Source organism: Lepisosteus oculatus, chromosome 2, assembly GCF_040954835.1.
Source record: "Lepisosteus oculatus isolate fLepOcu1 chromosome 2, fLepOcu1.hap2, whole genome shotgun sequence".
NCBI classification, from domain to species: Eukaryota; Metazoa; Chordata; class Actinopteri; order Semionotiformes; family Lepisosteidae; genus Lepisosteus; species Lepisosteus oculatus.
Window position 1 is genome coordinate 51,071,599 of NC_090697.1, and position 12,598 is coordinate 51,084,196.

The window sequence follows — 12,598 nt, forward strand, 5'->3', positions numbered from 1 at the left end:
GGCTTGGAGAAATCTTTAATCTTCACAGCCCTGACATGTTCCCTGAAGCAGTCTCCCAGTCTTCTTCCTGTTTCACTAATATAGATAGCTGGGCATTTTCTGCAAGAGATGCTGTAAATAGGATTTACTCAGACTTCATCTGAGTGATCCAGAATCATCCAGAGGGGCCTTGAATGAACGTGGTATTGGATAAATATTTACAGGTGATGCAGCAAGTTCTGTTGCAGGGGAAGGTGCCTGGTGTGAATGATTGCTGAGGGTGGTCAAGCGAGCTGTGAACAAGAAGGTTATGCAGATTAGGTGTTCAGCGATATGAGATGATGGGGCGGTTAGAAATAAGGGTACCAAAAGAGGAACCATCTGTAAGATGGGGAAGTTGTCAGTAATGGTCCTGGGGATAGAAAGGGTGTTAGTGTGGTAGGGAAGCACCAATGGAATGCGGTTGTGAGGCCGGGAGTTCCTGACTGAGTTGATGATCTTAGGGCTGTTTTTGGCTTGGGAGAGGGCCCTGTCAATAACATGGGTGGGGTATCCTCTGTTGGTGAAAAAAGTGCATTTTGAGAGCTTGGTTTTTGAAATCCATGTCATCACTGCAAAGTCGTCGGAGCCTGAGGATCTGTGAAAATGGGAGAGAATTTTTAGTACTGTACAGTATGTGGGGTGTTAAATGAGCTGTACAGGTGATAGCTGTGTGAATCTGTGGGTTTATAATTGACAGAAGTAGAGAGTCGTCGATAGTTAATGGATAGGTTTATGTCTAGAAACAGGAGTAGTGGAAGATATGTTAACTGTATATTTGAGAGATGGGTGAAAGTTAGTGAAGTGATGCAGGTCATTAGAGCACGTGGTGGTACCAACGTTGTCATCGATGTATTACCTGTCGATGTCAGGGACAAGGCCAGTGTAGGAAGAGAAGAAGCATTCTTCTACCCAGCCAACAAAAATATGTCACATCCACCAGCAACCGTATTCTATCCCATAAACAACCTCTCACTAAACAGACCACAGCTTTGGGTAATTCCAGCAAGCGTCAGCGCACTGATCAATTATCCAATCATGACACCACCCAAATAACCAAAATTTCTACTTCCCGGGATATTTAAACCTTCATTACCCTCAGGTCTGTGCTCGGTATTAGCCTCTACCCTTGGAGGTCCTACCTACCAGTTTTCTATTGAGATATTCTCTTTCTGATTGAAACTCTGGTCTTCAATATTCTACCTTCGTCCCTCGACTCCAACTTCAGCCCAGCAATTTGGATAAGTAGCCCCTTTCACCCTTTTTCTTGATCTCCTGAAACTCTCAGAACTCTCAGAACAATGCACAGGGTCTTTCCTCTACCTTGTGGGCACAGCATTCGTTACAAATATTAATGTAGCTGGGTCCCATCCTGGTCCCCACGGCAACTACACTAACCTGCTGATAAAAAAAGGTTATTGAATGGCAAAGCATTCAGTCTGAGGACCAATTTCACAAAACGTACATGAGTGTGGGTGGGTGTGGATCAAGCGCTGTGCATTTGTCCAGCGTGTCCCTGAGACAAACTTACAAGTTTGGGCTGTCAGACTGTCATTTTGGGGAATGACGGTGTATAAGGATGTGATGTCCATGGTAAAAACATTTAGGGCCCTGAAACTGTAAATCATTTTAAAAAGTTAGAGAGCATGGTTGGTGTACTTGATATATGAAGGAAGCCCTTCAACCAGCGGTCTCATAAGGCTGTCAAGAAAGGCTGATATCTGAGTTGTAGGACAGTTGCATGCTGAGACAATGGGGCATCCAGGAGTGTCGGGTTTGTGGATTTTGGGGAGGACATAAAATTGGGATACTTGAGTATGTTTACCAATGTGGCAGTTCGCCTTCTGGGGAACTTCCTTGTTGCTGATTAGAAGAGAGATGGTGGATACCACTTCCTTATGGTAGTTAGTGGTAGGATCCTGTGGGAGAGCCGGTAGGCAGAAGTGTTGGTTAGTTGTCTGGAGCCTTCATTGATATATAGGTCTTTTTGCCACACCACAACAATAAATGATATAATCTGGCCTTTATTATTAATAATAATTATTAATAAGGCCTTTATTGTTGTTAATAACTATTATTAGGAATATACTAGCTATTTTTAATTAGCCTTTGGCTTTTGTCATCACCTTTGGCCTTTGTAAATTATTGTATAATCTGGACACTGATAGCATGACAATGTTAATATCAGTTTAACCTACATTTTTGAAAGGGATCACGTAAAACATTTGTGTAGGTTATATTATTTTCAATGCATTCCAGCTGGAACTTGACCTGTTAGTTCATTTCCCAATAAGACTATCCAAACACAGATTGAATCTAAATGTGCTGTTTTATATTTTTAGGTAATGGAGCATTAGTACAGCACACACATTAGCAATACTTTTTAGTTTTGCTAACAGATACCATATCTTACATGCCAAATGTTAAAATGCTCAGGCTTTGCTTTTAATTTTGTTCTTGTGTGAGATACAGTACATCTAGTTATTCAGGTTTTTTTCCAGTTCATTTCAAAACAAGGTCTTTCTGCAAGATTAAAGTTGCTTTGAGTATTAGCATGTTTTCAGAAACGGTAGTTCACGGGATGCCTGGGGAGTGTTTTACATTTCCGTTAGCTATTAAGCCCAGTGTTGTGCTGTTTTAGTCCAATTATGGCTGTGTGCTGTAACAGCACCCTTGGTAATGATCACAGATCTTTTATTTCAGCAGCTGGAAGTTTGCCATTTGAAATGGTATTTTCAAGAAGCTTCAGAATTACTACAAAATTTTGAGTTCCTACAGTATATGTGGCATAACGTGGGGGCGTGGCCAGTGTGGAGGCACCTTTGTAGTCCCAGCTGTCCTGGCTACTAGAAGATGAGCCACAGCTGGGTAGGTCCTATAAAGGCACACTGGACAACCCCCGACAGGACGAGCAGGGCCACCCCCGGAAGGGGGAGTTTACACCGACAGTCCCAAAGGGGATTGCAACCGTGTAATGTTTTTACGCACTAAATTCTTGTTTGATCCTTGCCTTACACGCCCTATTCTACCAGACTAGACCCCACTAAATAGGGTCAGTCCAGTCTGGTCACCGCGTTGCTAGCGGCTCTTTTTTTCCCCTGGCTGGACCCCATTAAATAGGGTAAGCCCAGCCTGGAGGCTATGAGGCACAGCGGTACGCTTTCTTTTTGCCTTTTTCACTTACACTTTTTTTTTTACTTTTCACTGATGCTCGCCGCGGCGCCTCCCACTACACACTGTCACATACTGTACGTGATGTCTTGAATAACAGACCATCCATGTTTATACTGTATTATACAGTGGATATAAAAAGTCTACACACCCTTATTGAAATGGCAGGTGATTTAAAGCCAGAAATCAAGATAAATCATGTCAGAAATTTTTCCATCTTTAATGTGACCTTGCTACCACCAAAATTCAAGAGAAAAACCAAATAGATAATTATTAGGAAAAATAATTGAAATTAAAAAACCGACAACACCCTGGCTGCATAAGTGTGCACACCTCCCCCCCGCCCAACTAATACTTTGTGGAAGCACCTTTTGCATTTATTACAGCAGTAAGTCTTTGTGAATAAGTCTCTATTAACTTTGCACACCTGGACTTTGCAATTTTATCCCACTCTTCCTTGCTAAAAAGTTCAAGCTCCTTCATATTGCCAGGGGATCTCCTGTGCACAGCCTTCTTTAGGTCATTCCGCAGGTTTTCTATGGGATTGAGGTCTAGGCTCTGACTAGGCCATTCAAAGACTTTGATCTTCATTTTCTGAAGCCATTATCTTGATATTTGGAGCTAGTCTTTATCCCATCTATCTTGACTAGAGCCCCTGTCCCAGCTGAAGAAAAGCAGCCCCAAAGCAAGATGCTTCTACCACCATGCTTCACAGTAGGTATGGTGCTCTTTGGATGATGAGCTGTGTTGTCTTTGTACTAACATCTTTTAGAATTTAGGCCAAAAAGTTAATCCTTTGTCTCATCAGACCATCACTCATCAAGACATTTTCCCACTTGTTTTAGGGTGAGTGAATGCATTTTGCAAAATGTAGACGGGTTTGGATGTTCTTTTTTGTGAGAAATGGCTTCCTTCTTGCCACCCTACCCCATAGCCCAGATGTGTGCACAATATGGAAGATTGTTTTCACATGCAAGGAGTGAACAATACCAGCCAGAAATTCCTGCAGCTCCTTTAAAGTTGCTGTAGGCCTCTTGGTAGCCTCCCTGATAAGTTTTCTCCTTGTCCTGTCATCAACTTTGGAGGGTTGTCCTGATCTAGTCAATGTCCACTTATTGATGATAGTCTTGATGACAGTGCTCCATGGTACATCCAATGCCTTTGATATTCTTTTATACCCCTCTCTTGATTGGAACCTTTCAACAATAAGATCCCGTAGATGTTTTGTCAGCTCCTTGTGGACCATGGCTATGCCAGTAGGATGCAACCATGAAAGTTTCAAGAAAATCCTACAGGAACAGATGATTTTTATCTGGGGATAATCAGAATCACTTTCATTGATGGCAGGTGTATGCTACTTACCTTAGGACATGATTTTGAATGTGATTGGTTAACTCTGAACACAGCTACAGCCCCCATTATAAAAGGGTGTACACACTTATGCAACCAGGGTGTTGTAGGTCTTTTAATTTCAATTATGTTTCCTAATACTTATCTATTTGTCTCTTGAAATTTGTTGGTTGCAAGGTCACATTGAAGATGAAAAAATATCTGACATGATTTATCTTGATTTCTGGCTTTACATCACAAAAATCTGCAATTCCAATAAGGGTGTGTATACTTTTTATATCCACTGTAAGTGGGATCAGTATAATCACAGCTAAGTTTGTTTTCTTAGTGAGATTAGAAATTTAACAGTAGGCATAATTTTCGTATACGTTTTCATACTGGACAAATGGCAAAACAGTTACCGTATTCCCACATGACTCAATCTCCTGTACCAAAGGAGGAATGACATCAATAGTTCCTTTGCACACCAGATTTCCCATTCCCATTTCCCACACTTTTTTTTTCATTCTGTTTATTTCATATCCCGCATCGTCCCATAATTAAAAACACTAAATGCAATTATGATGGAGAGTCCTACATATTTCTCACACAGCCAACCAGGATCTGGATACTCAAATATATATTATGTTTTCATATTGATGCAGACATTTTTATCACTTTTTAGCCTTAGATATTGTCAGATATACAGTATCTGTCAAAGCAAGGCTGGGCCTGGTGAATACTGAGATGGGAAGTCTCTCAAGGAAAGTGTGCTGCTTCTTTCCCAAGGAAAGTGGTGTTATTGCCACTCTTCCATCTCAAACGGAATTCTCACTCCAGTTGCACTCCTTCCCAAGAGGTTCCACTATGGTGACTGGGGACACAGGGCGAAGTTAAAATGAGATCCTGAATACTTGATTGTTAAAATGCCATGAAACTCTTTAAAACAGTAGTGTTGTTATCCTCAGTTAACCCCAGTGTACTAAGTTTAGTTCTGGGCTGGTACAAATGGACATCCTAAGATACTCCCCTAATTCTATTAATTTAACTCCGTAATTCTACTATGCATAGTAATAATCAAGACCAAATGACTCCCGCAAGATGGCTGCCAGACCATAAAAAATCCACCACCATGTTTAACTGTTGGGAACAGGCACTTTGGGTTGATAGTGGCTTTCTTTGTTTCTTCTCCAAACATAAGCCCATCCTGATGTAGTTGTAGACCGTATTACTTTTTCCCACTGCTCAGAAGTCCAGGTTTTGTGTGCATAACACCAGGTTGTGCATTGTGGTTCATTGGCTTTGGTAACAATTGGTTTCTGAATGGAAACCCCACCATAAATATCAGCTTTGTGAAGCTCACAACATACAGTACATTGATTGCGGAGACTGGATTGTGGAGGTGTAAATTCAGTTCTGTGGTAATTGTTGTAGCCATTGTTTTGTGTTTTAGTAACTATCCTGCTGTATCTGTCTATCTCTATCAGCAAGCTTTAATGTCCAACCACTATTCCTTTTTCCTGATGCTGTTTTCCCTTGTTTGGCACATGTCATCATGGCTTTTGGAACTGTTCCTCTTTACATATCTAATACTATTGACATTCCTGTGTCTGACGCACCTGTAATTTAGTCACCAGCTGCTTGACCTTTTTTAAAACCTGTCAAATCTCTCATTGTGCTTTAGAAACTCGGATATCAAAGTGTTGATTTTAAGATGTTTTTATAGTGGAAATATAAAGGTAATTATTATTATGATTAATATAAAACATGTGCAGAATGCTTTTTGATTGGTGCATCTTTCATATTGTTTCTCACACACGTGTGGTTGCTATTTCTCTCAACACATACAGTATCAATTGCAATAAATATATTATAGTACATGGATTACCTTGAATCAACTGTGAATTATTTTCTGGTTCTCTGGAGGATTCTACCATGTGTACACACAAATATAGTGAAAAGACACACTAAGCTAAATGAAAAAATGTATTATACATTATACTTAATTGATTTTTCTGTTCTTATTGTATTCTTATTCTTTTTCTATTCTGTTTAAAAATATCATAATTGAAACTGAGGCTGTACAAAAGATTCAATTTAACAAGTAATTTAAAGTGTAGGAATACAGCCCACTGGAAAACAGCCCAGCAAGTAAATAGCCCACCACAATATAGTTGAATATAAAGTTAATTAGCATGCTTCAGTAATATGCTTAACATTAATAATGGGGTGGCACTATGGTGGAATGAGTTTTGCAGTACTGGGGCCCTGAGTTCAGTCCTGGACTTTGGGGTGCTATCTGTGTGGAGGTTGTATAGTCACCCATTGTTCGCGTGGGTTTCCTCCGTGTGCTACGGTGTTCTCCCAAAGTCCAGAAAGATAGTGGTAGGTTAAACTCTCTCTCTCATCCTAGCGTCAATCCCGCATCAGCAGGGTCCGCTTGTCGGCACGCTTGTCTCCATTTGGTGGTTTGAATCATTAGGAGGCATGGGAAATTTGGCCAGGACACCGGGGTTACACCCCTACTCTTTTCGAGAAACACCCTGGGATTTTTTTAATGACCACAGAGAGTCAGGACCTCGGTTTTACGTCTCATCCGTAAAACCGTGGTAGGTTAAACTGACTTCTGGAAAAAATTGGCCCTAGTCAGCTGTGAGTATCTGTGTCTGTGCCCTGCAATAACCTGCCATCCAGGGTGTACCCTGCCTTGCACTGGTTTCTTGCCAGCATAGGCTCCTGCTCCCCCACCATGGGAAGAACATTAATAATGTAAACCTTACTGATGGACTTTTTATCAGAAGAACATGTACTGGTGGGCATATTTCCATTCCAATGTACTGTATTTTGCTATTATTTGTTGTTTTGATTTTCAAGACATTTACTCACATAATATAGAAGAACTTGCATTGAATTAGCTTTTTGTTTTCAGTGCTGTATCTGGCTACTCTTTTTCAACATTCAAGAGAAATTAATTGAAATCAAATCAAAGCTGATTATTATATTAGGACAATGCGGATCTGTTTGAAACCTGCAGGAACTGTGAATGAAAAAGTGGTGGTATTGTTTCAGACTAAATGCTCGGTGCTATAATACATTAATGCCGTTATGATAGTAGTGAAGTGAGTCTGAGACACACTGATAAAACTATTTATTCTAGTTGTTTTAAAAAATATATATATTTTTTAAAGAAAGCAAAGTAAATGAGTGAATGGAGATTATCACATGAGTGGTAAATAGCTGTGGAAAGAATCATAATTACCAAACATCATTTGAAAATGTACTATAAGCCAATGTTTTCTTCATAAAAATATATACAGTAAATACATACAGTAGTAAGTGAGTAAGAACATTTGTATTACAGTCATATTTATCTATTATATATTTTTGTGTTTGTTTTAGCCTTTTCCTTTAATGACACTGATATGGGCTTTTGCAGTTTTTTGGGGGAAAAGCCTGTCTTGTAGAAATTAATCTACCAGGTGGTATTCAAGTCCAAGGCCTGAAAGGCATGTCTTCGAGAGAAAGGTAGGGCTAAATATATTTAAACCATGTGGCCAAATTGCATTATGAGACAGATTAAAGGCAGGAGACAATTACTCAATTAGAATTATGGTTTTACTGAGATTTTTCCAAGGTCTCCTTTTATTGCTCTCGAAATATAAGTAGAAACTACTAAGAGCTAGGGCACTGCAGTGTGTTCGGGATATGCGGAGGTGGCTAAGTAAGCAGAGTGCCTGGAACTCCAAAGGTCAAGACTGTAACTGGAGCAGACAGGGGTGCAGTGAGAACAAGCCTTGGGTATGATCCTGCTGCTCCCCCCTCTCTGCTCGGAGTGTCAGCACCTCACAGGAATGAAGGTTTAGCTTTTTTGTTTTATATACCCATGACAATAGAAATATAAATACAACACAGTAATGGTCCTGCTCTTTAAACAAAAGCTTTTCTTATCCATCCGTGATGTCTTTCAAACGCTAACATTGTGAGATTTTCATAGCAGAATGTGTGTTCTCATAGTGCAACATTACATTTCCTTTTCCTTTAAATTTGCCACATTTAAGAAATTTAAGAAATATTGCACTTACTCACTGTAGTCGTTAAAATTCCCAGGGCGTTTCTTGAAAAGAGTAGGGGTGTAACCCTGGCATCCTGACCAGGTGGATGCTGCACATTGGTGGTGGTGGAGGGGAGTCCTCATTACCTGTAAAGCGCTTTGAGTGGAGTGTCCAGAAAAGCCCTATATAAGTGTAAGGAATTATTATTATTAATTATTAAGAAATGTAACTATAACAATCTGAGATAATCTAAGTAATGTAAGTCAGCCTCTACACATAATTATTCTCAAATGATGGCTTGCCTTTAATTTGTTTCTCCCAATAATACTAAGCACGATGGGTGAAATGAATTTATTTTAGTAAAACCAGAATATAAAGAAATATCCAGTCCTAAACCATATCATATTTAAGGTAATGTGATACTGGTCTCAGTTTTCTTTGGTAGATATCCAATGCTCTTCCTGGAGAGCCCCTATACAGAAAGTTTTATTACTACTAAATTAAAAGATCTGAAACAAGTTCACTGTGATCTTTATATATTTACATACTGTAACAATGAAGGAAATTTTAACATTATATTTGTTATCGAAAGCATTAGAGATCTCTTAACTTGATCCATTATTTATCCATTAGTAGGAAATGTAACTAATTATTAAAATACAATTTATCCAGGATAAGGGTCACTGGATAGGGGCTCTCCAGGACAATGGCTGTAGAACCTAGAGCCATGAGTTCCTCAAACCAAGAAGATGGAATACATGTCTCATTTTAAGATGTGTTATTGTTCCTGTTCCTGTTCCTGTTCCTGTTCTTGTTCTGTTGGTGATTGCTTATTTAAAAGCTGAAATACTTTTTCGGTGTCATTTACCGTTTGTCACTCATCTTAAAGGTGATTTTTCTTTTTAAACCAGTTACCTTTTGACATTCTTTGAGGAGTATACATGCTACATTGCTAAATACCAGAGTTCAGTCCGAACATCAGATTCTGGATTCTGGATTCTGGGAGACAAGACATCTCTGGCAAAATGCTGTTGGGAGGGCGAGGGTAGCTTGCTGTATGTAACAGTACCTGTCCCTTCTGAGAATATTTTAATGAAGTCATCCCAAACACTTTCATGCGTTGAATAGAATTGATTACACATTCACAAAAATAACTGGAAAGACAATAACGTACAAACCATTTTACCTCTTCCTAGGGTATCTTTACGATCAGCTTTTTAAACTACCTGCTTTTTGTAAGAAGGATTTCCAGCTGGCCTAAAATCAACCATACACTTGAAAATTGACAGGTCCTTTACTACATCTCTGAATTAAAACACATCAACATGTAAATTGAATATATCCTTTTTTCTAAGCATAAAAAAACATTGTATATTTGCATGCATATATTTTGGTGCTCTTGTTCTAAATAATAATAATAATACACAACACACAAAGTGCTGTACAAGTATGGGGGACCCCTCTCCAACACTACCTACTGTATGTGCAGCACCCACCTGGATGATGTGACAACAGCCATAGTGTGCCACTATGCTCACCACACGTCAGCTATCAGTATGTAGGAGAACAGTGTGATGAAGCCATTTCATAAATTATTACGAGGCCATGACTGGTAAAGGCCAGTGAGAAATTTGGCTAGGACACTGGTGTAACACCCTTAATCTTTTCAAGAAACACGCTGGGATTTTTAATGACCACAGAGTCGGGACTTCCATTTTATGGATCATGCAAACGACTGCACCGTTTTTACATTATAGTGTCACTGTACTGGGGGCATTAAGGTACACACAGACCACAAGGTGAGTGTCCCCTACTGGCCCTTCTTATACCTCTTGCAGCAGTGACCTCAGTTTTTCCCCACAAGGTCTCTCATCCAGCTACTGACCAGGCTCACAATTGCTTAGCTTTAGTGGATCGCCAATTGTGAGTTGCAGGGTGACATGGCTGCTGGCGTTGTTTTACTCTTACCTTAATTTTGCAGCTGCTTATAAAAATTGTCTGCTATGTTTTTGTAATCCTTGATTTTACTATTTCTGTCAGACTTTCCGATGGCCCATTGCCAGTAACATCGATGGAAATGAAATGCTGGAAATCCAAGTGTACAACTACAGCAAGGTGTTCACAAACAGGTCAGTGGACTCTTGTTGGATAAGTTCTTCATACTTTTCAAATCTGGTTGTTAAAATAATGCACCTGTGTGTGAGCTTGTAAATACATTTGTGTAATCACCTGCCTATGAAAACAATACAGTAACTTTAGTAGATTTTCACAGTTTGAAATGACCTTGTTATGTTGGTCCTTTCTAGTGTCACACCACAACACACTAGAATTATTCAAATACTGTATCTGGTTTCGTATTATTAAAATGACTATCTCCTACTGTCTGAACACTGCCCTATCTGTTCAATAGTACTGCTTTTTATCCCCAGTGCAATGTCCTCAAAAATTGCTTCCGAAACTAATAATAGAATTAAACTATAATGCCAAATTTTCTATTTAGCAGTTATTTCACTACAGTTTTGACAATACTGCAACTTTTTTTATATACTTTTGATATAATTTCCTAAAGCTAACAAAGAAATGTTAGGGGTTTTAATAAATATACCCAGTTGTTAAATCACTTTCGTCTAACTTTGGAAATAAAGGTCCATCCAAATATTTAAACACCTACTGTATCTACTGTATAAGGAATTGCAATATAATTCCACATTGTGCCAAAGGAAGATACAGACATGCATGACTATACTGCAGCTGTTTAAGGATGGTTTTATTACTGTGGAAGAAGACCACTGAATACCACAAATGATACTACTACTGTATGTACATTGAGACCTAACGTGTACTTAATTTTCTGTGATATTCTACAAAGAAAAATGTACACGTATACTTATGGAACTTGTAGTTCAATATTTATGTCCAGTAACACCCATTCATAAAAAAGGGCATTCGTATGGTGAAAATTTGTAATTAAACCTAAGTCATTTTTTTATACAGTTACACCAGAATATGTTTTATGCCTTCGATAATATTGTCTGCATTGCATTGTGAAGTCAATATTTAGAGCAAGAAGGAGCTTACACAGATCCACCTAGATTGTGACTGAGCAAACATATGGAATGGGGCATCACTGCCTAGACAAAATGAGGAGCACTGAATGCAACTGCCAGATCAGTCTTTGGGGTTTCACAGCACATGGAGTCCTGTTGAAGATTTCTGAGGTATTTCTGGAAGCAAGTGGGGGAGGGCAGGGCAATGAAGCACCTCATTCTGAAGCACTCCAGCTCCTGCTGAAGGAGCCTCCTGACCAAGCCATGGGGAATCCGGGCTTGAGAGTCCTGTGACGTCTCCACAATTTCACAAAGTAAGGCCAATTCCAACCCCAACTTTCAGCAGAAGTTTTTGAGAATATTTTAATATTTTAGGCATGGAAAATACAGACAAAATATATCACATATTTCTAAGCAGATCACATTTCATGTTCTCACTATCATCAGTCTTTATTTGCAAAGCCACTCCATATTCAGATTCAGTTAATTTTTTCTGTTACCCGCTACATTACGTCGGACATCCACTGAGAATATGAGAAGCATCTGTCTTTGCTCCGGTCTATCAGGAGAAAAGAATATGATCTGCAAGGATGGCTTCAGCTGATCAGATACTATCTCATTCAAAAAAGAAAAGCAAATCTGTTTAAACTTTGTATATCCTCTAGGTTAAATGTATTGCTCATCGATTTCTCATTTTCAAGAAACTAAACTGATCACAGCTCATATTAAAAGAAACTGGAATGAGGTGGTAGTGTGTATGGCTGGACCTCATGGTATTACAGTACGTCAAGTAAAGCACAAAATGTAATCACTTACATTTGGCTAATTGAAAGACAACTTGCGTGGCATGGTGATGCAGTGATTAGTGTTGCTGCCCCTAAGCACTAGTGTTCTGGGTTCAATTCTGTACCCTAAGTGCTGTGTGTAGCTTGTATGTTCTCCCTGTGTTCACTTGGCTTTCTGCTTTCCTCCCACATTCCA

General features: G+C 39.3%; 1 protein-coding gene across 8 annotated transcripts in view; it reads left to right on the forward strand.

Moving 5' to 3' along the window:
* Window positions 1-12,598, forward strand: part of otofa (otoferlin a) — a 170,033-nt gene that overhangs the window by 37,509 nt on the left and 119,926 nt on the right. For all 8 annotated transcript variants that reach the window (XM_015347780.2, XM_015347815.2, XM_015347822.2 and 5 more), the window contains exon 3: window positions 10,611-10,699. In XM_015347780.2, the coding sequence (XP_015203266.1) occupies window positions 10,611-10,699 (89 nt within the window). The remainder of the gene's footprint in view (window positions 1-10,610; window positions 10,700-12,598) is intronic.